General features: G+C 32.8%; 1 protein-coding gene across 3 annotated transcripts in view; it reads left to right on the plus strand.

Moving 5' to 3' along the window:
• Spock3 (SPARC (osteonectin), cwcv and kazal like domains proteoglycan 3) overlaps nt 1-26,898 on the plus strand; it is a 370,986-nt gene extending 344,088 nt beyond the window's left edge. For 2 of the 3 annotated variants that reach the window (XM_063234792.1, XM_063234791.1), the window contains exons 8-11: nt 11,004-11,225; nt 14,459-14,521; nt 15,441-15,578; nt 18,874-26,898. In XM_063234792.1, coding sequence (XP_063090862.1) covers nt 11,004-11,225; nt 14,459-14,521; nt 15,441-15,578; nt 18,874-19,043 — 593 coding nt within the window. In that variant the 3' untranslated portion in view covers nt 19,044-26,898. Of the gene's footprint in view, nt 1-11,003; nt 11,237-14,458; nt 14,522-15,440; nt 15,579-18,873 lie in introns of those variants that run through there. The other variant, XM_063234793.1, reaches the window with a different exon arrangement.
• The last annotated feature ends 668 nt before the right edge of the window (nt 26,899-27,566 follow it).

Consider the following 27,566-nt stretch of genomic DNA (forward strand, 5'->3'; position numbering starts at 1 on the left):
AAGTGCTGGCACAGTATAAAGAAAAAAAATGCCTGTCCATTTTCTTTATTAGATGATATTAACCTTTGTAGAATGTCTAAAAATAATTTTGCTATTGATCTTCAGTAAATAGTTTATATTCTTGAATTACTACTGAAAATAATGCTAATGAAAATGTAACAATTATAATAATGAAAGAAAAAAATTATCTGTCATTTTAATACAACTGTATTGTATTAGATACAACTTACAAAATATTTGTGCATGTTTGTACTTAAGCATAAGGATTTTAATAGTAGAAGTACTTATGCAAGAGAGAACTAAAATGCTTATCTATTTTTGTTTATGGGAGAAAGAATGGTTAAAAACCAGTATCTATAAATATTAGTGTATAAATATTTCCTTTGAGATAGACCTTTTATGTTTTGACAAACATTTACCAGTAATGTCCTTTGCATTTTTAGTGTAATATTCATTAAAATGGTTAAGTTTTGCCTTACCACAGAGATTATATTCTGTGTGTTAGAAAAGATAAGAAGAGAATATATTGTTTCTTTCTCTGTTAATGGAATGGAATTCAGCTTACTAGACAAGCTCTGTATGACTGAGCTATATCCTCAACCTTATTTGTAGTTTCTTTAAAAATATTTATCAATAGTTATACCTGTGTGATTAATTTGGTGGACAGACAGTAAAAAGTTATCAATGAGTTCAATAGGTGTAACTGAGCTGGCACCAACTCTTTGACAAACAGAAAGGGAATAAAAGATGACTACCACACACATCTTTTCATTAAAGTACATCCTTAACTATCCCAAAGAATTCAGCCCTCTACCTTACTTCAAACAAATCTTTAGTTATGGAGCTATTTTTCAGTCCAATACATGGAGCAATAAAGGCCCACAGATGTGATCCAGGAAAGCTGACTTGAAATATCAGACAAAATTAGCATAAATACGTATATGTTAGGTTGATCCTTTAGAAAATACCAATCTTGGAATTAAAACATATCACTACAATCTAAGATACAACTAATAAGAGTCATCTGAATTTTCATTGTTTCTTGTATGACATTTTAACAGCCTACGTTTGTTTCTTTCCAGGAGTAACTCATCTCATACCTTTTGTCATTTTGCTTCAGTTCGCTGCCAAATTACAATGAGTAACAATTCAAACAAAGCTCTGATATCTTTTTTCTTTCATCAATATCTTATAGCCCAGCATCATAATACTGTCATGTGTATATTAACTATGTGGCTACCATGCAAGATAAGCTGAATGTAGAATGAGATATGCTCCCTATTTTTATCTACCCTTAAACAGACTGTTAATTTATGACTTTCATAGTTAACTACTGCCAGCAGACCTATTGATGCATTGCAGGAGGCTTTGTAGGGCTTCTGATTAATGTAATTTTTGACAGCCAAAGCACTGCTGAACAGTCAAATAGCTGCTGGTCATCTGTCCTAGAACCCCCTGCACCTAGATATTTGTGGGGTACACTCCCTTCTTTACTTGTTGCTGAAATAATAGCCATGGCCATCATCAACTATGTCCCCTCCCACTCCTTATGAAATGAAACCACCACCACAGCATTTTTTCTCTTTCAAGCTACTTTGTTTTTCTTCCAGTATATATTGATACCTGACATAAACATGCGTACCACACTGTTTTCTCTCTTTGCCAAATACTAGGCAAAATTTAGGAGGCCAGAAGTTTTTCACTGTGTACTAGTCAAGAAACCGAAAGATTTGTGAGCACAGTAGAGACTCATTATAGTAACCATTTGTTTAATGAATAAGTTAATAAATCAAACCTCAAATTGTTTTCTAGATATTGCCCTAGTTTTAAAAGAGCAATGAAAAACCTTGTAACTATTTTTCATGATCTCTAAATGACATGCAGTCTAGAGGAGGGAAAGATGCTTTTTCTCAATAGCGGGATAGGAGAAAAAGGATCTAGATGTGAAACTTATATGGAAATACACTGCACTCTTATCAAAAAGGCAAATTACTTTGAAACTGGAATATGGATTTGTACAGAATGGGAAGCTGCCCAGTCTCATTCATAGGTACTATGATTCACAGATGTAGAAAGTTCATGAAAGCTCATGTGTTTGAAGGTGTGCTTCTAGAAGGTGATTTTTTTTTTTACTTTTAATTTTTAATTAATTTTATTGGTACACTTTATATATAAATAATGATCATACGCCTCAAAGGGAATTTGTACGTCTACATGATACATCTGGATTCTTTTTTTTCCCATTGCTCTGCCCACTTCAACTCCTTTTATCCTCCTTATTGTTATTACCTGTTTCCAGGTTTTCGGCTTTTTGTCATTTTCTTTCCCCCTCCACCTTTCTAGGTCCCCTGTCCATTTGCGTATTCCTATTTCACAATATCCATTGTATATGTTGGTCTTTATTTACTCTTTCTATTTCTCACACTAAAGAAACCATATGATCTTTAAACACATGGGTCCCATTTATTCCGCTTAAGAGTTATGGCCTCAAGGTGCATTCACTTACGTAGAAATGTCTCAATTTTATCTTTTTTATGGCCAGAGTGGGAAAAAATTTCACCAGCAATTCCTCAGTCAAGGACTAAGGATATATAAAAAAGTAAAAATATTAAACTCCTTAAATTTAAAGTCCTTAAAATTAAAGATGGATATCTGAACTAAATAGAAACTTGTCCGATTAAGAAGTACAAACAGCAAATGAACATATTAAAAAAAAACTCAGTATCTCTTGTCATTCAAGAGATGCAAATTAAAACACTGAGATTCTATGTCATCCCAGAAAGAATGGCTATTATTACAAAATTAACCAATAACAGATGTTGCTGGGGCTGTGGGAAACAGGAACCTCCACTACTGGAGAAAGTGTACACTGGTGCAAACACTGTGGAAATCAAACGTGGAGATTCCTAAAAAAAAAAAAAAAAAAAAAAAAACAAAAACAAACAAACAAAAAAAAAACCTGAAACTATAAGTTCCATTTGATTCAGCTATTTCCCTTCTTGGTATCTTTACAGAAGAATTAAAAGCATCATGCTACAGTGATAAATGTATACCCACATTTATAGCAGCAGAGTTTGTAATAACTAAATCTTGGAGACAACCCAAATGCCCATCAATAAATGGATAAAGAAGATGTGAGGTTTTTATACAGTGGAAGGCAATTAATTCAGAGCTGAATACGCTGACTGTGCTGCTAGAAGGTGAGGTCTGGTTAGAGGCAGGCTTGGACTGGGGCCCTGAAGGTACCGTCCCTTCCCTACGCCTCCCTTTGCTCCCTGAGGTTAGCACCTTTTCCTCTACCAATGCCCCCTGCCATTCTTTTCTACCTTGGAGGCAGCTGATCTCGACCTGAAACTTTGAGCCAAAATAAACCTCTCCTCTTTAAGACAATCGTTATTAGATATTTTATTCCAGCAAGGAGAAATTGACTTAAGATAATTGGTTATCATGTTAACCTTTATATATATTTTTACATTATTTAAACAGCTTACTACTGTACTAGCAATATTAAAATGTAATAAAAATAGGTTTTTGTGTCATTATTATAGTAGTTATTCGTAGCTTTCCAATACAATATGATCCTAATCTGAGCTTTTCATTGTGTAAATTTTATCACAGGCTTTACTCAAAGAACTACACAACCATTGCCCAAGAACAGTTTTTATTCAAACCTTGGATAGTATAAATATTTCTTGCATAAATGATTTGATTTGACACAAAATGTCAGTGAATATCACAGCATGTTAATAAAGTGTGCCCTTAACCACTACAATCTTTTTTTAAAAATCTGACTTCTTAAATATATTTTGTTTGGATATATTTTATTGACTTTACTTATTGATTTTATTTACACATTTATTTATTTATTTGTGTGGGGGATTGAATTCACAACTCTGCATTTGTCAAGCAGGCACTTATGCTGCTGAGCTAAATCCCTGGGCTGCCTGGATATATTTTAAAGTGATCACTGAAAAACAAAGAAGTGATCATAAAAAAAGTAACTTAAAATGAGTTTGTGATAAAATAGGCAAAGAAAATAGATGAATTTACCTCAGATTCTACCTTGTTTGTCATTGAAAAATACTGTTTTGAGTGTTTGTGCAACAATTATGTTGTATCTTTTGTAATTTATATGCTTTGAATTTGCTTTATTATGCAAATCTTCAAAAATTATATAACAGAACTACTACACTCAAATTTTTAAAATTTCCTCACAATTGAGAATAACGTTTTCAAGAGTGATACTGTAACTTTCATTTTTTCTGTTTTGGAAAACATCAGGACATCAGCATCACAAGCAAAATCCTCAGATTAACAGACTCATTCAAATTAAGATAATGTTCATTGTCACGTTTCTATACACCAAATGCTCTCCTATGTCAGAGAAAATAAATGATGGTCTTACTTAAATCCCCAGGGAACATTAATGCATTCTAATTCTTTACCAAGATAGTGCTCATATTAGGTCACGCTGTCTTCACATTGAGAGGAAGATTGAATACAGAATCAGATGGTTTAAAAATAATGCACCATTTTGATGTACTTAGAAACCTTCTAGATATAGCAGGGAACTACATCTTTTGAAAACAAAGATTTGAAAAGATGGTAGATAAATTTTCTTATTTCAAGCAATAAAATAAAAGATCCAAATCTTTGCTCATTTTTGTTGTTCTAATTATTGAGACATCTGGCGTTTTCTGCTTTTATTAGGTAGACACTATAACTCTACATAATAAAATTTTAATTACATACTTACATATTACTCAGGTATTGTTTTCATATATACATATTTTAATTTTGTAGAAATGATTTAAATTATGTTTAACTAATATGTGGAATTTGTATAGATTTAATTGCAACAAAATTTAAAAGGATATGAAACGAATGATATATTGCAAAAAAAAAATATTGTTACATTGTTTTGTCCTGGAAAATAACCAAACTAAATTTCCCCAATACCAAATTTCTTTTTGGCCGCCAGTCTTTAGGAACTGTATTGTTCCACATAGTAAAGATTACTATTAGATTTGGCAATTTGGGGATCATTAAGGAGTAGATTGCAGACACTCCTCGATTAATGACTGAGCTCTGTTCCCATTACAACCAGTTGTTACGTGAACTGGTTACTAAATGAAGAATTATACATAGTGTGTATGTTATGATATTCACAACAAAGAAACTGTCAAAGGAAACTCCACCTTGATGAGCTTGCTTTTCTTTGCATAACTCTTACATACAGTACTATGATTTATAACAATATAAAAGTATTATATTGTACTGTATACTGTATGTACAATATGGAAAAATAATATTACTATGCAAACAAGTACTGTACCCATTAAGAAGCACTGAGGCTTGTTAAACAAGGTATACAGAACTGTACTTAAAAACAGTAACAAACAAACAAACTAAAAAAGACTGGTTCTAATTCTGAGTGGAAAGTCCTAAATCCCATAGCATGCCACAGTCCTAAGTTTGAATAGTTATTAAATAGGTAGGTCACTAAACTAGGAACATCTATATTAGATCTCATCAAAATACTTCAATGAAAATGATTTGTTTTAACTAACAACACATGATGTCTAATAGACTTACAGCAGTCACCAAAGAATCATCCCATAGCGGGGGGCGGTTTCAGGAAATATTAATTCCTCATAAAAGGCAGGTATGAAAATGGATCCAAAAATCTTGGCTATCTTATGATACAGCAATGGTACAGATATTATTGCTCATCAATAATCACATTTGCAAAATGATGCAATACAGACATGATATTTAACAAGTCAATAAAGGTTCTATTCCTATATTTCCTCATATGCACTTTCCTGGCATCTTTGTAGCTTCCATGAATTCTTTAAGACTGCATCTCACACTTGATGTTACTGGAAGCTACATTTTGGATATACAGTTTTGGCTCACTCATGAAGGAGCTTCTGCAGATCAAGAGACCAGTGAAACTAAAATACTACTAATAAATAGCTCAGAATCATGACCCTGCTTGAGTGTAAAAATCATCGGAGATGCCAAATATCCTTGACAGGAAAACTGTCACTAATGGATCCCCTGCTCTGTCCACCTGTGCAGTAAATACCTTGGAGGATAGAAAGATGGATAAAGTATGTAGTAAAGGCAGTCATTAGCCAGGAGCATAGACAAAAATAAACATATAAAGCCATCACAGAAAAGAATAGCAGTGATAATAATAGTTCAATGGTTGCCTGAGGCTTCAACGTATACAGAAAACCATTGAGAAAAATATATGCACCCATATGATGTAAGACATTTCTACCCATCCAGTTTCAAATCATTTCTAGAGTTTGTTTATATCTAAGAATTTATTTAACTCCAAATGAATTAGTTTTATTATCACCCGAGGGACTATTGAAAGCAAATAGTCCTTAGGCATGAGCCCAGTAAAAAGAGCACACTGATAAATTTTTCTGGTCCTATGGCACAGCTCCTCTATCTGTATCATATCCCTTCTGCACCAAAATAGGTAAATCATACGTATTTTGGATATTGAGGCAGAGCAATTTCATATGAAGGCATTTGTCTTTTCATAAATGCTGTATTTATTTGCACAACCTGTTTGATGAGCATACTTAGAATACAATAGGCTACAGTGGTATTTGCTTAATGACAGTTACAAATGTTCAAGGATAAACTCTAATCTGATGACTCTGCTTCATGCATAACTCTTACAGTGCTATAATATATAATAACATCAAAGGATAGTACAGTATTGTACAGTACAGTAAGTAGTGTATAAACAAGGTATACTGTAAAAAACACATTGAGACTCTATCAAAAAACTGTGCAGCACTATACAAAGATGGTTGTAAATCCAAGCAGTGGATCTGAAGTCCGAACAGCAGGCCTCAGTCATAATTCTAAAGAGTCATTAAGCAAGGAATATGTGTTTCTGTCTGCTAAGGGAAAGACTGTAAATTTTCTTACAATCTATTTTCAATAAAAGGGAAGAAGGGAAAAGATTGTATGTATATACATATACATATATATGTGTTCAGGTGTATATAGAAATACATACATATGTACAAGATACAGAATTATACTATTACTCTCTGAAATTCATCAATTGTGCTTTCATTTCTTGATTTTTCAATCATTTTTGTGCCTAAATCTTGTAATCTGAACAACTATTTCTAAAGTAACAATATGCAATATATTAACTACTGTTAATTTCCTACTAATTTTTGAAATTCTGTATAATTTCTATCCCTTTTTTATTTAGTATTGTTTTTAAAATTAAAGAAAAAAGAATACTTTGTTTTCACAATATAGGTAGGAGAGCACGTTGATCAGCCATCTGAACCTGGTAAACAAAAATGAAACACCTCACTCCTTCAAAAATGTAGCAAACAGATCAAGAAAAACTTCACTTTGTGATCACTGACTTCACACATTCAGTCAGTTATGACGTATGAATAATTATTGAATTTTTCTCCAGCGCCAGAGAGTCATCTGTAAAATCTTTGTATGTCTGCATTATAGATTTATTGGAACCATCAAGTAGTGATAGCTAAAACCAGGAAGAAATATATAAATAAAAAGGGAACAAGATAAGTCAAAAGCATAAATATCATGAGTTGTTTAATATGCAAATAAGAGACTGTATGTTACAGCCATCCTTGAGCCATATGTTAGCCAATAAAAAAGCAATTAATTCTATGATAATTCCTTTGAGACACAAATGGGTGTCAAATGATTTTCATAATATCATAGGAAGAAAATATATTTAACTTAACATACATTAATTTTAATTTTCTCATAATCTACATATTAATTGTACAATAAATATGTTTATTTTTAAAAAACAATACATTAAAGAGAGTTAGTATCCTTTCACTGACTTCATTCATTCCTACTATCGTGAATATTAGCAGCCTAATGCATGTAATTTTCCAATCATCCTTCAGTTTCATAAATGTATGTACTTTAATTAACTTTTTTTATACTGAGGATTGGTTCCAGAGGCATTACACTGTCTCGATCTCCAGCAATTTTTTTACTTATTTTTTTTACAAAATACTGATCTCTATAGTCTTCCCATATGCAATCATTCGATGAATCCATCTGATACATATATATATATATATATATATATAATGATATATATATATCATATGTATATATATGACATATACTGTTAATGATATATACTGTAGTAATTTTGTTGTTGCTTAGGTAATACTTTGTATAATTTCAGCTATTTTAAATTGTTAAAGTTTATTTTGTGACCTACAATGTTTCATCTTTTCCTGAAAGAAACTTTGGTTGTCATGAGTTGCTGGACTTTTCCATCCATATAAATTATGTCAATCTATTGATAAATGATAATGTTCTTCTAAAGCTTTAGTGTCCACCTATCTATTTACATTGCTCGTTTATGAAAGAGTGTTGAAATCTCCAGGTAAAATTAAGAGCTTGTCTGTTTAACCTTTCAGTTTCTTTAGACTTCTTTCCACTTAGGTGTTTTGAGACTTATTTTAGATACATTACAGATTCAGAGACATTGTGTCTGCTTATTGAATTTTTTTATCATTATGTAATGTTTCATTTCATCCTGGTTACATTCCTTATTCTGAAGTCAGATTTATAATTTATATGTTCAGCCTGGATTTCTTTTCATTAGTGCTTTCATGAAACCTTGTTCCAACCTTTTTATTTCTACTTAATATGTCTTTTTTTTAAAGACTTTTGCTTGAGGAAAACATTTTTTGCTTTCTTTAATCCAATCATACATTTATTGCACTTTCCCCTACATGTTCAGATACTTATATTTAATTATTGATATAATTTAGTTACAATCTACTTTCCAGTTGATTTACATATTATTTTATCCCTGCTATTTTTCTCTCTTACAGTGTCTTGTTTTGGAACAATTACAATTATGCTTGTCTGTACCTGAGTTTATTTGTATTTTTAAAAAGTCCTAATGTTTGCCATAGGATTTAAACAAATCATAGTATCAATTTTTCACACTGAACCTTTAAGTATTTTTGCATTTATGTATATAAATATAAGGATGTACAACTTCCAATTTATCTGTGATTCTGTGCTTTTTGACCTGTGTTGCACTTTTGTATATCTATAAAACAGTATATTATTAATAATTTTCAGTTAGACATTAAATTATGTTCAAACTATTTGAAATAGAAATTTAAATTTTTATCTTCAATGTTGCTATTTCTAGAAGGTATTTTGCAAATTATTTTTCAAAGGACAAAGTTTCTGCCAGAATATGTATTCTACCCAGAAGCAGCTTTTGAAACAGTATTATGTCTCAAGCTTGCTTTTATTTCTAAAAAGAACATCACTTCTTTCTCTTTCAAGAATTTTTGGTTGAGAGCCTTATTTTCCTTCAGCATGGAATCCTTGTCCCTCTCCCATTTTGACTTACATGTTTTCATCTCTGCTGTGTTCTAACATTACTCCTCTAGAATATGTATCTTACTTCTTGAATTTTTATTCCTATGAGTGGCTTTGATTAATTTGACTGTAATATGTCCATGTTCTTTTTATTTGTGTTTTCAATTGATTGATTATCCTCTTTGGTGTCCTCTAAGATTCTTATCTGTGGTTTGATATGTTTCATTAATTTTGGAGATTTCACATTAATCTACTAAACATTTTCTCTGCCCCATTTCCATTCTCTCTTCTCTTTATATAATTTAATTTCTGTACAGCTATTTGGTAATTTCCCATATCCATGATAATTTCCTTGAATTTTTCCCCTTCCCTTTTTTTCTTTCTTCACAATCCCACATCTCTGTTAGTTGTAAGAATCCTCTAAGATTCACAATATGCTCTCAGGGACAGACTTTTTAAAAGTCTTCTCTTTCCTCTCAGAAGATCAGATCCTTACCTGTTTCTACACAGTGGCCCAATGCATTGCTCTTTCTTGGGAATTCTAGGCTCTGCTCCATGAACCATACTGAGGAGACAGCATACCCGCTCACAGAGACTTCTGCTCCGCTGGAGCTTCCTGGGCTCTTTTCCTTTCTTATCTTTCTGGAGCTCATTCCCTGAGGCCTGTGGGAATGTGGTATTAAATGGGGATGGTTTGTGGTTTATTTTCTTTTACTGTGTTGGGAATCTACACTCCACCGTTAGCAATTTGACAAGAAATTTATCTGAGTTCATAGTAGCTTAATAGAATGGGTATTTGTCATGGTTAAGGACATCCCTTGGCTTTTTGGGGGTACGTGTCTTTTTTAAGATTCTGGGTCCTTTGTTAATTGTTTCAAAACACCGATGTTCCGTCTGATGCTCTTCCTCATTGAGCCCCGAGTTGTCTGTCACTTGTCTGTAATTACCCATGTTGAGTTTTGGAGCTTTAATACAAACCCAATTCATCATTTCCGTACAGCCACTTCCATCCCATGCTCCCTACAGCCTCCCATTCTCAAGCATCTGTGATTGTGAAATTTCCTTGAAGGAAGCATAAACAGAAAAATATGTAATATGTGAGATTTGTCCCTTCTCTGGTCAACATGTCTGTATGAAATATCGCAATCATCAGAGTACCACAAAGACACACGGTATTAATGAGGTTATTAGTTATTATCTGTTAACTTTGTTTTTGTGAAATTGGCATAATTATTTGAATTTATTGTTATTGAATGGTAATATAACAAAAATATGTAATAATAATCTAATGATTTATCATGATATATTGTTTATTCAGTAAAAGCTTCAATAATAATATGTAAATAATACATGATTATAACAGAAACAGCTATTGGAAGAATCACTAATTGTTACCTGAATGATTTCTAGCTAATTTTTCCTCATAAAAGTCCTAAAAGTAACTATTACTGTATGCACTTGACTTTGGAACAAATTACTCAAGATGTATTTAAGCCCTATTTATAGGACTACCCAATAGGAAGGCTATACTAACTACATCTCTGTTGTTTTATTTTGCTTTCTGATGACATTAGCTTTCATTCTAGCTAATTGTTTTCTTTCTTTGCCTGTAGGATTTGATACAAGCATTTTACCTATTTGCAAGGATTCACTGGGTTGGATGTTTAATAGACTTGATACAAACTATGACCTACTGCTGGACCAGTCAGAGCTTGGAAGCATTTACCTTGATAAGAATGAACAATGTACCAAGGCATTCTTCAATTCTTGTGACACATACAAGGACAGTTTGATATCAAACAATGAATGGTGCTACTGCTTCCAGAGACAGCAAGGTAAAAGATGAGATACCTATAGGTGCAAGTAGTTGACCTGGATTTCAAATCTTATCTATTCCTTTATATAAAAGAACAGAGGATGCTATGTCTCATTCCTGTTGAGAATTTTTTCTAAACTTATTTTTTAATAGAATCTCAAATAGGAAGCCTATTGAAAAAATAACTCTGATAAAGATGCAAACTTGCTAAAGAAAATGAAAATACTAATTAATACTTAATTTAATGTACTTCATTATAGTTTCCATTATGAACCAGCAAGAAGCACACGTAGATAGAACAGAGATATTAAAAGTAGTCATTAAAATTAATTTGCTATGTGCTTTGCCCATGGTGTAAAATAAATGGGATTTTTATCACTATATTGTGGAGTATTAATGTGATCTTATTAAATGAGCTGAATGAACCTCAGAATTCACCATAAAGTTATTTTTACTCATTTTATTTTAAAATGATTTAGTCTTTCAACCTTTTCAAATAGCTTAGTTTTAAAAGAGTCATTGGCAAAGAAAGTATAATTACAATGAAGTTTTCATGAGGAATTCTGAGTATCTTTAGAATAAAATAATTAAAAACATACATATTGAGTCATTCCCTATATAGCCTAATTTTATCTTTTATTTTATTTTTGTTTTTATTGTTATACGTCTGCAAGAAGAAAACTTGGAATGATAGTGGATCTTTACATAACTCTCGTTAAGTTAGGAAATGTACATTCCTAATGTCAATTGTTAAATGTAAATGTGTGCACAATTGGAATTAATTGAATTATAGTTTATATTTAAAATATATAAGGAAATGTAGCTAAAAGACTCACATTATAATGAAGTTTGGTGCAATTAAGGAAACAATGTTGCATTTGATTTTGATTTACTTTGAAAAAACTGGAAGTTAGTTGGTGTGGTACACTCATTACTGTCACCACCACTTTTTGTCAACACTTTTTATCTGTACATTTGCAGCACATGATCATTACATTGTTGTGGAGCACTGGTGCATGTACATAACACATCATTATTTTATTTGAGGAAAAAAAGACACAAAAAAAAAGAAAAAGAAAAAGAGACTAACAGCAACAATAAACCTCAAATAATAACAGTATTGGTTTTTGAAACAAGATGATAGGAATTTACCAATGCTTGTAATATCACGTATTTCCAGCCTTCAAAAGCTTGCTTAGATTGGCAGATAGAAATATGTAAAATTGATCAAATCATGTAAGTATTAATTGTTCTTTTCCAAGAACTAATACAATTGGCAGTGAGGTCATCTTAGTCATCTTATGTCTATATATACAAAAGACATAAAAACACCTCTTAATTCCCTTCTCTCCTACTCCTCACATCCCTCCCTGTGCCTTGAAACTCTGCTTCCTCTTTTTATTCGCAAATGCTGTGTCCACTTTTTCCATTCAATTTTTTTCACATTCTTTTTCCTTCCTCCACCTCCATCTCTTGCTCCCTTTCCCATTGGAGAAAACTCCCTACTTCCAATTATATAATCTATCGCTCATTTTGCCATTGTTATTTACAATTTTAGGCAGCACAAAGAATGCACAAGTTACTTTAACCTGTGTTAATGAATCTCCTATTTCAAATGGAAACACAAACATTTCACATAGGATATTTCACTAAATCAATTACATTTATATGTTCAGTAATAGTTTATTAATTAAAGATCAAATGATTATCCATGTGTTGATCACTGGTAGGTCAACAACAAGATGAGTTCAATATATAAATCAATGTAAGCAAAGTTTCAAACACAGATGTCCTTTGTTAAGTATTTTAAGTTTTACATACATAAGCACATCTGTTACCTATATTACATTTATGCTTTCTAAGTTATTAAACAATTCTAAAGGGCTATGTTACCTTGGTATTAATGAATGGTATACAGTTAAACAACTCAAATAATGACAAGGTAGTAAATCTAGGTCAGTTTCAGAGAAAAAGACAGTCTTTTACTATGATGACAGTTGTGTTTTAGTATTTATGTGTATGTGATCATAGCATGTTCACATCACAGACATGAACACTTAAATACTGAGTACTCAAAAAGGTGATCTTAAGGTAACAGAATAGAATGGTAGTTAAACAGAGTCTGGGCACTGTATGTGTTGGAAGGTGACAATTTAGAAAAACTAAACAATTATATTAGAATTGAAGTCAATAAAAGTATTCAATTAGTATTTTTCATAATTTTTGAAATAAAAAAATTTAAAAACTAGCATTACAAATAATAAAGAGAATATAGTTTAAATCAAATGTTTCACATAGTTCAACAGCCTAGTTGGTCATAATTTCTTTTGAAATGCTAAAATGTATCTTTTTATAGGACTGAAAGTCTTATTCAGTGATGTCATCAAAGAGAAATCACACTCAAATGTACTTGGATTTCAGAAAGTAAATATACAAAATATATCACTTCTAATCTACAATTACTGGCCCATAGAGAAGAAAAATGATTTTAATATAATGTTACAACCTCAACTGGAATCTTTCATTTCTAAGACATTATTTGGAAGGCAGCAAAACTTGTACACTTCTGTTTATGTGCTCATGTAATCCATCTTGGTTCCTACACTTTTAATACTTAGTATAAGTGACTCAGATATAGACCAATCAGTTAACTATTCATGATTTTTAAACAAGTGACCTATTTGTATTTTAGACAATGCAAGGTAAAATACTTTTGACCTCATATGTTAAACTTCAAAATATATGGTCAGCATCTTTCTTATTCTCTCATCTTTATTATCATTCATTATCATTTAATAATTGAATGTTTTGAATTTAGTATATTAAACAATTTCAAAATTATTTGAATCAATTTTATTTTATATTTTCCCTAAAAAGATACACTCATGGATCTTGTTTGTGATTTTACTATTGTGATAGTTTATAGTGCAATTTCTATGTACCTATAAGAGCAAGTTTTGCAATATGAATAAAAATACAACCAAGTTTTCAGGTATAAATACATACATCTTTATATATATGAATTAGGGTGAAATAATAGAGAAAGAATTAATATAAAAAAGTATATATTCTTGCTGAGGATATAGGTCAGTGGCACAAGTGTCTATCTGGCAAGGGCAAGGTCCTAAGTTCAATTCTCGGCACGCACGTGTGCACACACACACACACACACACACACACACACACACACACACAGTACATATTCTTTATTTAGCTGCAATACTTGAAGTAACATTTCTAATGCCATTCCAGACCCACCTTGCCAGACGGAGCTCAGCAATATTCCCAAGCGGCAAGGTGTAAAGAAACTCCTGGGTGAGTAATAATTCATTCTTCTGAAGGTTTTATTGCTTACATAAATAACCCCAGGGAAACAACAACATAAAATCAATACTAATCCTACAAAGACAGACTGCACTAAATTTCAACAACAAAATTTATGAACTTTTGGAAAGCCATTAAACTTACTTTTATTACACCTATTGAAAGATATCGTGTCTGCTTTGTTACCCTAATGTAATGTTCATCGTGCAAGTTATTAAGTTAAAAAAGAGATTTAAACAATACTAATGTTAAAACATCAGCAGAAACTTATAACTCTGTCACTCGAAATTTAAGAATTAAAGATTTTATATATTTACGATTATATATGTTATTTCAAGTATATATTTTATAGATGTGTAGAAAACATTGTATTTCAGAATATAAGCTGGCTTTTTTTCCTGTTTAGTGCTTTCCATTAGTATTTTTACTACCTTAAGTTTAGCAAGATGATACAATTCTACGGACAGATAGATAGGAGATAATTGCAAATTTCACCCACAGTCTAGAAATATGTGACTGTTTGACTATTATCAGATCACTGCATTTGATTACTGTATTTGATTATTGTTTGGTCTGGTCAGCATAATTTTAAATAAACTCTTTTAAAAGAACTTTGCAATCAGACCTTAATTCTGCATTTTACCCTTGGAAAAACTACACTTTCCGGAGTGACAAATGTTAAAATGCTAATTTACTTAATTCATCATATAAATCCATGAAATGGAAGCAGCTCCTTATGGAGCTGAGAAGTTTTTTCTCCAGGAATCACTCGCAATATAGTGTGGTAATGGTGAAAATCAACAAGTGTATGTCTTAAGTGCACTGATGATGCACAGTGCATACCTAATGAAAAGTCCTCAACTTACAGAGTATGTGTACGTTTGTGTGTGCCTGTGTGTTCGTTTCACAGGACAATATATTCCCCTGTGTGATGAAGATGGCTACTACAAGCCTACACAATGCCATGGCAGTATTGGGCAGTGCTGGTGTGTTGACAGATACGGAAATGAAGTAATAGGAACCAGAATAAATGGTGTGGCCACCTGTGGTAAGGAGAAAGTTGCTTCTTTATTCAATTTACAAGCTTGAGATTAAGTACTCCAGTGCCTAATTCATTTGTTCAAAAGTGAAGATTCACTCTGTGAAGTCCATACCATATGCAGGCCTAGAAAACTTATTCTTATACATTAAAAAACTTTGGTAATATATTCATATGCCTGCTTTAGATACTTGAGGGAGAATTACTAAAACCTGGGTTGATTTTCTACCTAAGATTTGCTACTTAAACAACTGTTGGATTTTTACTCTTCTCAGATAAGGCAGGCTTTTGTTACTGATTTCAGTGGAAGTCATTGTAAATTAGTGGATGCAGGGCTCCCCCAGAATACCTTTTTTTGTCCAAACCTCCAGGGTGAGTGACTTTTATGAGATATGTAAGCTCACCACTCACTAACCAAGACAAAAAAAAAAAAAAAAAAACTGTCCATAAATTGCAACCATATCAACATATTGCTTACTTTTTATGTTTGAATGAGAAAAATGTAATTTATTTTTAAACTGTACTTATAATTAATACTCCATTTTATAAACATAAATGTCTATTATGTCCCAAAAGAGTAACAGCTAAGTTGAGTATCTCATGTAGACATTTTAAAGTTTCATTGTGGTGTCTTTTGTACTACAGAATTCTCCAGAATGTGAGATTCAAATCAGAACGTTTGTTCTTCCTGTGAAGATTTCTAATTACAAACATTCATGCAAGGCAGAAATTAATGGATTATGATTTGACTAGGAAAAGTGATCAAAACTAAAAATAAAATGCTTAGTTTTGCATTTTAAAAAAACGTTTAAAAATGTATCCTCATGCACTATTGAAATGGACAAAGACTGTTTAGGAAAAGATAAATAGTAAATAAAGATAATCTTTCTCATTCAGTCCCTATTTGAGATACACATTCATTTGTTCCATAAAAGTTTTAAATAACTTGGCTTTATTTTCTAACTTGACCAACATGATTAGCTCTAAACAGGGAAAAAAAGCTAATTTGCATAACTTTAACAGAGACAACATGGCTTTGTAATGTATAATTTATAGTAGTTGCATTATTAATTACTTCAGTTATCTCTGATGTCAGTGATGGATAAAGAATTTTAATTTTTTATGTTGCAAATAAAATTGTAAGGAAATAATTTCAGTAAGTTAACAAGGAAATTATTTCTAAGGGTTTTTTGGCATGTTGTGACTAATAGAGAAAGTTAGAAAGCAGCAATATTTTCTTTGCATATGGATATATCAGTGTACCACCAACAACCATTTTAGACATTGAATTACATTAATAGGTTTCTTATAGTTACCAAAGGATTATAAAATTAAGTATTAGAAACAGTAAAAAAATGAAGATACTACATTTGAGGAGTTGAAAAGTAAGCATATGCTGAGATATGTTTATTAATACCACTAGAAATATACTTTGATGTTTTTTTTTAAAGTATTGACTAGGAATGTTAGTGCTCTGTTGCTATAGTAACAGATTCCCTTTACATAGTGACTTAATCTACTCTTGCAATTCCGAGCATCACAATCAATCATGAGTCTTGCCAAGCTTGACCTCCACATGTCGCAGAGCAGGGCTCACTTGTGAAGGTCCTGGGGCACAATCTGTTCCCCTGCCTCTTCCACCTTCTAGAAGCCACTTGCAATCCCTATGGATACTTTGCTACAACTGAATCCACCAATTTTAGGTCTCTCTGAGAATTTTTTGGGGGGGCTGGGTCTTGATATGTAGTTCAGATTGGCCTTGAATTCACTATGCAGTGTAGGCCGGCCTTGAACTCACATTGGTCCTCTTGCCTCAGCTTCCTGATGGCTGGGATTACAAGCATGGACCACCATGCCCAGTTTTTGACCGTTCTTGTGTGATCATGTTTCCTGAGATTCTATGTGGGAAAGGTGCTTAAATACTATTTTATTTTTTAATATTTTATTAAGCTAATTTGTATAGTTTAGATACACATAATCATATTCATGATAGATAAATTTTACCTGTGTATAATGTCTTGATTCCTTTTCTCCCAATTCCCTCCACTTCCTTCAATTCCTTTACTCCTCCTTATCTACAAAGCTTTATTTTCACTTTCTCCTTCTTTTATCGTTTTTTTCTTTTCCCTTCGTCCCCATTCCATTTCCCTGTCCTTTGAACCACATTTTCCTATTTCACAGTAACCATTGTACCCTTTGATCCCTATTTAAACTGTTGGTTTCTCACAACAGAGAAACTTTGATTTACATATGTGTCATTGATTTATTTCACTTAAGAGTATGGTCTCAAGATGCATTCATTTACCTAGAAATGTGTCATCTTTTTGGCTGAGTACTACTCCACCATATAATTTTTTTTCACTTTCATTTACTTAATGGGCATTTGTTTCGAAGATTTAGCTATCACAAACTGTGCTGCTAAGAGATTAGAAGATTACCAAACTACTCCAAACATACTCAGCCGGTTTATTTTTGACAAAGGGGCTAAACACATTCACTGGAAGAAAAATAGCCTCTTTACTAAATGGTGCTGGAAAACTTGGCTTCCCACGTAAGAAGACCCATGTCTCTTACAATGAACTAAGCTAAAATCTAAATAAATCAAAGATCCAAACATTAAGACAGAAGCACTGAATATCTGGAAGGTAGAATAGGTAGAATAGTTGTAGAACTCTTGAACGCAGAGGTCTACACAAAGATTTCATGAACAAAATCTAAGTTGCACAGGAAACACAACAACTAAGATCTCATCCTATTAAACAGCTTTTGCACTACAAAAGAAATCATCAACATAATGAAAGGTTCTTTGACTTCAATGACTAAGTGACAATTTGGGTCCACGTGTGTAATACAGAATATTCCCTCTAATTCAAGGTCCTTAATGTAATCACAAGAACAAAGTTCTTTCCTAGCTAAAACATGGCATTGGGTTCCAGGGTTTATGAAATAAATATTTAGAAAACCAGTATACACCTGAGAGTTCTGTAGAAGAAATTCTAAATGCTTTGTGTCAGCTGGACATAATTTTTTAAAACTTAGCAGAAATCAATATTAATGAACTAGAAATCTTACATAGTGCAACTCCATAAAGATTCTGCAATGAGCACATACATTTTAACAAATAATAGAGTTTTGTCATGTAACTTTTTTTTAGAAAATGAAGTGAGCTTTTAAAATTTTCATTAAATTAGTTGAATAATGAACTAGAAATGTGATTGATTTCCTCAATTTTCACTAGAGTTTAATATTTCACATAAATTATTCTACTAAAATCTCAATTAAATTTAATATTTACTTTCATTAGCTCTAGATTTTGAGATCTCTGGAGATTTTGCAAGTGGAGACCTCCATGAATGGACTGATGATGAAGACGAAGCAGAAGACATCATGAATGATAAAGAAGAAATTGAAGATGATGATGAAGAGGAAGGGGATGACGACGACGATGGTGATGAACACGATGGATACATTTGATCACTGAGACCTGAAGTCAATGAAGCTTACATTTCTAATATTCACAAAGTGATAGCTTACCGATAATTACCTTCCTGCTATCAAACAAAATGATTCTCAACCTGACATCTATTTTGTATAATTATTTCAAATATTGCAGCTAAAAGTCATAGAACTTTATGTTTAAAAAAGAATAATTTATTCTCAATTTTTATATGCCTTAGAGAAAAAGAAAATACATATGGAAGATAGCCAGACAAAAGAAAGTTGTGAAGAGCTACTACAACAAATTTTTCATAAAAACAAACTTATAAATGTTCTACAAAGTAACAACCAACATTGCTTGGGCTGTTACATTCTGCTTTTATGAAAGATACTTTGAGTTAAATTTATGGTAACTTACATGTGACATGGAACTCAAGAATTTTACAAAGTTATGCATGACTTTAATCACAGATCCAAGTAGCGTCTTCCCAAACATCAGGGTACATGAGAGAGACACCACATAGTTTAAACAAAATGACCATTGTAGAATCCTTATTAATGATGTTTTCTGAATATGATAGGATATTTTGTAAAGTGACAAGTATGAAAAATAATGGATACTGAAAGGTAAACCTTAGTTAACCTTTCTAATTTTTATTTTAATCTGAGTGGCAGTCTCATGTATATTTTTGAATATTCTGAAATAGCATGATTTCTGTATTTCTCTATGCTTCTGACCAGCAATTAAGGAATATGCTTTAAATTACAAGACAGAGAGAAAGATTTATTTCTGCCATATTTTCAATAATGGATTTTCATTTGCCCCACGGTCAAATTTTAAAATATTAATTCTGATTTATTTACTGATCTAGGTAAAATTTGCATTTAATCTTAGAATTATGCCATTTTTGTTAGTAGTGCTGAGATTTAGAGAACGTATTGTACGGTGTCTTGCAAACAATAGAAATAGAAAGGTTTAGCATGCATACCAATATAGGATATTAGGCAATATTTAAGCACACCTAATTAACAAATTAACAGTAAAGGTATTGCAGCTGGAATGAAGAAATTGGAATATGTTTCTTTCTTTTTTTCTATTGTTACATAATTGCCATGTGGACTTGTTTATAATTAATGCATAGAGTGGCATTTAAGATTTACCTGTAGCAAAAATTACTTTAATTGCTATATTTTAGTTAGCATGTTAATTACTTGTGTAGACATTTTGGCACACCATCACTTTTACATATATCAGACCAATGGTTTAGCGCCCATAATAAAAATGGAGACTCTTGTTAAATAACACATAATGCTATCTTTACTTTCAACAGTGAATTAACTGATTTAATGTTATAATAGTCATTGAAAAGCAAAACTGTTGGATTCGTTCCATTTAATTTATAAACACTAAATAAAAACTTTAATGTTGACCTTACATAATATTTCAAGTACAATGCATTTTCTTTTTTACTGTTTATGTATAGTTTAAAAATAAAAAAAAATCTTATAACCAAAGTAAATTGTTCTTAATGATTTTCCTTGGGCATATATATGGTAACATGAATGTTTTTAAACATACTTCTCAGTTTTTAAGATAGAGATATTACTACCTTGGGAAGGGTTTCTGGGTCTTATTTTTCTTATTGAATGTTGTATTTTCAGGTATGATAAAATTATTTTTTTTGCTTTGCCTTAATTTCATGTTTTCCTAATTTGTGAAGTAAATCATTTTCATCCTTGAAGGGATAGCATCTTTTAAAACCATTTCTGTCATATGGTACATAATTTCTTTATCTAAAACTCTAGGAATAGCGTCTTTGTAAAGTATTTAGATAGCACTATCTATTTAATGAATTGAACATTTCTATTTTATTGAAGTATAGCTAGTGAATTGGTTGGGGAAAGACCAAAAGACAAATTCTATACAAAAATTTAACAAATTAATTTAGAGTAATGGATATAGTAGCCTTGAAGTTAAGCAGTTTTTGAAAATTTCACTTTCAATATTCCCAGCAAAGGAACCAACTCAATAGCAAATATTAAACTGAAAATGTAAAAATAATGCATTTTATATAAACTATTTATGTACAACGTATTTGTATGTTTGTATATGAATTGTATTTGTGATATATTTTAGGCCACTTGATCATATTTTAATTCATTTTTGGATATTTTCAGTCAGTGAAATTTTATTTCAGCATTTTTTAACAGTAAATATGAAGATTGGGCATCTGTAGTAAACCAGTTACTACTTAGGGCACAAGAGGCTCATTAGTGAACAATGTAAACATGATGTTAATGCAAAATAGAAGATATTTTCCAAATCCAAACAAAATGCAGTTTCATGTTTCATTGAAATAAATCAAAGATATTTCCTCTATTTAATTTAAATGAATATTGAAGTGTTTTGAAATTCTATGTCTTTAACAAAAATCTTCAAGTATTGTTTTAATTAAAAATAATTCAATTATCCTAATATTTTTCCTCTTTACATTGAATTTTGATTCATAGACATGAAATCACACTAACAGGCTTCATTTCTGTAGTTTTAATTTGAAAAGATACATGCAAGTGAAGAATTAAACAACATTCTGGATCACAGAAAATTATAATTAGAGCAGTGGAGAAAAGAGTAAATTATATACATAAAACACACACTGTTTCTGATGCATCACAATATGTTACATAAATTTATGAATGCTTTATTTTGTGCATATTAGCATAACCATTTGAGTATGCTGCAGAGCATGATGGAAGAAATAAACTACATTTAAAATGAACATAAAGCATTATAATTTTGATCAAAATGATATGTGGCCTGAAGTAAACTCTGTGTTACTGCCAATAATGTACTACAATAAAATTAATCTATTCATTAAGAACAGCCTAAATAATTAATAAAACAGCTGCCAAATGTACTTTATTTTCTATATATACTCTATTTATATAAAGCTAAAAAGTATGTGAAAACAACACATAAGGATCAATCCTGCTGAGAGTTTATTTAGAAAGGGTTTAGAGAAAAATATAAATATTTGTTTCATATGAAATATTTTGATGACTTCTTTCATGTAAAAGAAATGATGCTTCAGTTTCTGAAATAAGTAATCCAGGTCTTTCTACATAAACCAGTTTTCAAGATGTACTAATTGGGGGAAAAGTGTATAACTGAATGAAATCAGCAGAACAAGTTTTGGTAATGTTTGTTTTGCCTGATACATGTGTACATGCATCCATGTACATACATGACAACTTTAATTTTGGGCTTCCAACTTAAAAAATTGAGTTGGTCACATTAATATCTCCTTTCCTTTGTTTATAATGAATTATCTGAGCAATCATAGCATAGATTGCCCAAATGAAGTGAGAAAACTCAAAAATTTAGAATATTGAATGTGGTATAAAGTTATAAATAAATGAAGAGACCCTGTAGCAAACTTTTTTCAACATTGTTTTAAACCTAATAACTAATATCAAGGTGGAAGTAATGAGAGAAAACATTTTAATTCATTGCACACATTTTTATATGAAATAATACCATATTTTCTCCCTTGACATAAAAATTATTTCACTAATTGTATAACTTGGTCTCATAAAGCTTTTTCAATGATTGTGTCAGTGAACAATTTCATGGCAATCTCAGCTTTAGATACATGAGATTGTGTCTCAGAGTTTCTTGGGAAATTCAATCTGAAAGAATCTTTTCACATAAATTTTTTTTTCTGTTCAGTTATGTATTATTTCTTCAATTTTTGTGTTAACTGATACTTCACATAATAATTTCATGTACCTTAATAAAAAATCTTAGCTAGTAAAATTAAGAAAAATCAGTTCATAATAAAACAAGATTAAGGTAACACACAAACAATTAGACGAAAAATTAAATGAAAAGATGAGAAAAACATTCCATAAGCAGTGTGAATGCTCATTAGACACATATTCAACAGACACAGATGCAAGGACATCCTTAAAGAATTTATTTTTAATATATATTTATTAATTGTCATAATGATCTTCAGTAGCACAAGCATATATTTGAACTTAGAGTCTATAGATCTTATCTTTTGCATGTATGTAACATAGCTTAATTTATTATTCCTAGAGGATTTGTTTGACGGCTACATGGAACAAAAATTGAAACTCAGTTCATTATGTCTCTCATCTAGTGGGGATTCATGAAATCTTAATTTTATTCAACACTTTAAAAATAAATCAGCAATAGTTGTCTTAGTTGTCTTATTAAACTCAAGATATGGTGCCCAATTTATCTTCTCTTTTTAGAGCTTTGTTGACATTTATCCACAGATATAATAATAATAATAATAATGCTTTCATATTCTAAATAAGTATAATAAATAATACTCATATTGTAAGGTCAATAGAAAGATAAAATAAATTATTGTGCTCCTGGTGTCTGGAATACAATAAATAGGAAATAAATGCAGTTTTTAGTTTTGTTGGCTCATAGTGCAGTAAAATCACATTAAGAAATTGAAACCTAAATATCTTAGTAAGTTTCCCCAAATTTTCTTAATTTAGGATTAGGTCTAGTTCAAGAGTGCTATTGACCAGTGTTTGTATATACTTGCTACAAGTTTCATACATTAAATTCACCCTGGCATTATTTTTCCTATATTAGAAATAAGGAATCATATAAATCATGTGTTATCATCCTTCCCAGTTCCTTCTTGGTGCATAAAACATTTTCCTTCTGTTCACAGTCAAGTTGAAGCAATGTAACTGAGCTAAAGTAACCAGGATTGTGCTCAACAGTGCAGAGGTCATAACCCTCACCCATTACAAGTGATAGGGATCACCAGGTGACAGAGCCATGACTTTATCCCTTGCCTCCCATTCTCCTGATCATTTCACTACTGTCAGGCTGATATAGGGGAAAGAAACTCCTAACCTGCTAGAGGTCTGGTGAAAGATTCTTGCCTTAGTAGAAATTATGGCAATGGTCTAATGTGGTGGAAGACCAAGGCAAGATCACCTACCACATCTTGCTTTTTCCTCATCCTTAATTGCAACAGGAAGGGTCCTGTTTGTGTGCAAAGAAAATTCCAGTCAGTTCTTTGCATGCCCACCCTAAGCGCCACCCTGGTCAGAGGTTATATATATAGATCCCATACCCCACATCCAGCAGAGGAAGCCAGGCTGCCAGTGGTCAAGGAGTTCTCTCCACATCCTTGTAATAAAGGCCATCTTACTTTATATTCTCTCGTTACGCTGAAAATTTTCATAATGGTGCCATGACTCGCATGGCAGAGTGAGCTGGCTCCTGGGAATACTCCCCAGTTTGAGCCCCCTGCCTAAGAACCACTTTTGTTCCTCAGGGACTGTTCACTGGCACTGCTAATCCTCATGCAACAGTGACCTTCCTCACTTCACACAGGTGAGCTGCCATCTGGGATTTCTGTTTCCGTTGCTTAGGAAGCTTGGGGCAGAAAACATACCCTGCCATCCCAGAACAGGGATACCAGTTTTCATGTTCCTTAGGCTGTATGGCTTGAGGCAAAACTGATATTTTTGTTCCCTGGGAGCCCGTCCCACACTCTTCCAGTGATTGGCCAAGGAGAATGGGTGTTGGGACTTTCCATGACACACTTCCAAAATAAGTGACTATCTCTTTTGTTAAGTGTGACCCAGGACAGCTTCCATGTTCCTTGGGAGAGAGCTAAAGCTCTTATATCCTGAGGAGAAGTTGTTCTCTCAGCTCATTTATAATTTGGTCATGGGGATCACTTCCTGTCCCCTGTAAAACAACCTTGGGACACCTGGTTCATAACCGTGCTGCTCTTGGCCTCTAGAAGGCTATAAAAACCAAAAAGCTGATCTTTTATTTATGTTTTTGTCACAAAGGTGGCAAGCTGGCAGAAATCCTTCATCTTTAGGCGTATTTCACTTTGAGGATGTGTTCTTCTCTTGCTCTGTCTAGTATAATGGCCCAAATACTTCTGGCTCGCTCTGCTCCACCAGGATCTATCCCTCCCTCCTCACCGAACCCCTTTAGATGATACATCTCCTGTCTTTATGGCTCCTCCCTGTATCTCTCATACCAAACCCCATAGACTTCTCAGCCAGAGGTTTCTGTGCCCCCTGCACTGTCCTCTCCCCCTTTCTCACCCACAGTGGCCTCTAATCCTTCCCTTAGTGTCTATCCCTAGTCTCCAACTTCCACCCCCCCTTGAGCTGTCTGTTCCATCTGAGGGTTCTTTGTCCACTTCCCCTGTGTCACCATTTTCTCCAACAGCTCACTATACATGGTCTCTGATGTTCCCACCTTCTGGCAGGCCACATGATTGTCAGCAGCCATATTGCTGCAGCTCACTTGGAGGGAAGCCACCATCTTGTGGCCATCCACCATGTGGCAGGGTGCTGCCATCTTGCGATGGGTCTCACCGTCAATGGCCGCCCCCTTGTGGTTCCTCATGTGATCAGCAGCAGGCATCCTGCTGAGGGTCACATGATGACCAGCCACCACCTTGTGCCCCTTCACTGTGTTACCAGCAGCCACTAGGCTGCTGTGGGTCACACAGTGACCCATCAACAGCCTGCATTTCCTTGTCACATGGTGACAAGTGGCTGTTTTGTAGCCAATCATTGGGTAATTGCCCACACATGTGGCCATCTACTCCACACCTTCTCAGCTTTGATCTCTACTCCCACTTCAAAAACAGGCTGTCCCCAAGGATGCATATACCTTTCTCCCTCTCTGAGCTATCTCAGATTAGCCATAATTTAGGATCCTTTTCTGCTACTCTTATTTCAAGAGATGTCTATTAATTGATCTACAAAAAGTTTCACACCAGTCTATTTATTATAGTTCAAATTTGCCAAATATATTTGAGTACACTCTGATTTTATAACATTTTTCAGTTCATATATCTGTTGTCTGTCCATTTGCCTGCTCTGCAAACATATGTTTCTTTCTATTTGAGCTCAACAATTTTTTTCTTCCTCTTTTACATTTTCAGATCATTTAATCAAGGTTTATTTGGGTTATAGATTTTAAAAATATGCTTCCACCTAGGTTGCCAGCTGGTCAAAATGATGCTAAAATTGGTTAAACAAAATCCTTTGGGGTGAGGAGACATTAGACAAGACTTCAACTGATAAACAAGAAAGTGGTCACCTGGTAACTTTAACCAGCTCTTGTTCATTAATTGGAGGCTCCAATAATTTCCATAGCCTTATGAGAGGCACCTCAACTAAAGTTCATATGACTAAGACAATTCATTGTTGTTGATCTGATGGTATATTCATTCCTTCAAATATAAAATTGAGATTATTTATGATGACAAGTGTTTTCTTTTAGATCCAGATGTCTACATTTTTCTTGTGCTCCAGTGAGGAGATTCAGGTCAGACCAACATGAGGTCACCAGTCAAATGATAATTTTTAAACAAAAACTTATGTAATGCATATATGATACTTAGAGATGCTTAAATAGTGAGCAGTCCAAACAATGTCACAAATTTCTTCAGTGCTCAAATAGTAAAACACCCATGGTTAATAAAAAAATAATAGTTCTATTTAATGTTCTATGTTAAGCTTACTGCCTCTACTGCATTGTATTGTCATCAATATTCTAGATGTTGAACAACTAAAATTAAGTGATTAATTATAAATTCCTTTTGCTGGGATCCTCCAGGTCTTTTTCAGAAAAAAAAGGTTATATGATACATATTGGGGCTATAATTAACTACTCAACTGGTGTGAAATTACACTGTAACTGATCTCTCTCCTAAATAAAAAGGTAAAATTAATAAAACAGGCCATCCTCCAAAAATCAAATGGCATTAGACACTCTAACAACATAAGAGATACTTATACAATTGTAAAACCTAAATGTGTGTATGACAAATAAATGACATGTCAGTTTCTAGAATTTCCTGGACCTTATCCTTATCCTCCTTATGGGAAGCCATTACTAAAGTTATAATCATAAATACCCTGTTAATTATATTATTTCACTCCTGCATAGTTACTTGATTCTTTGCCTTTGTCTCCTTTAGACTTAAAGCTATATACCTAGCCAAGATAAAAACCAGATGTCATGTGATTGTGGAAGAGACAGATAACTTCCACTGTGGACCAGATCCCAAGATAAAAGGCTAAACTTGGCCCTCAAATCCCATAGGGAGATCTTCTTAATATGGCTTTTCATGTCTTCAACAACAGAGATAAAAATCAAATGAAAAATAACAATCTCATCTTTTAGCAGTGACACTTGGAGCTCTGAGACAGGTAAACTGAGACAAGGTGGAGCTGCTTGAGCCCCTCCTAGACCGTGCTTCAAGTATAACAAAAAGGAAATTGGACAAGAGAGTGCCTCAACCCTGACGTTCTTCTGGGGCCTTGCCCCTATTGCAATTTCAAGGGCCATTGGAAGAGTGACTGTCCTAGCCACCAGAGAGTGGGTAATCCATTCTCTATCTCCTTGCCCTCATAAGAGATCTCATCACCATGAGATTTATTGCTGACTGATCTATTTGGACTTGCTGCCAAAGACTGACAGGGCTCTGGGTCCACAGCCCTCTATTAACGTATCCTTCT

Source organism: Cavia porcellus, unplaced genomic scaffold, assembly GCF_034190915.1.
Source record: "Cavia porcellus strain 051 isolate PalLab524CR breed Dunkin Hartley unplaced genomic scaffold, mCavPor4.1 scaffold_24, whole genome shotgun sequence".
NCBI classification, from domain to species: domain Eukaryota; kingdom Metazoa; phylum Chordata; class Mammalia; order Rodentia; family Caviidae; genus Cavia; species Cavia porcellus.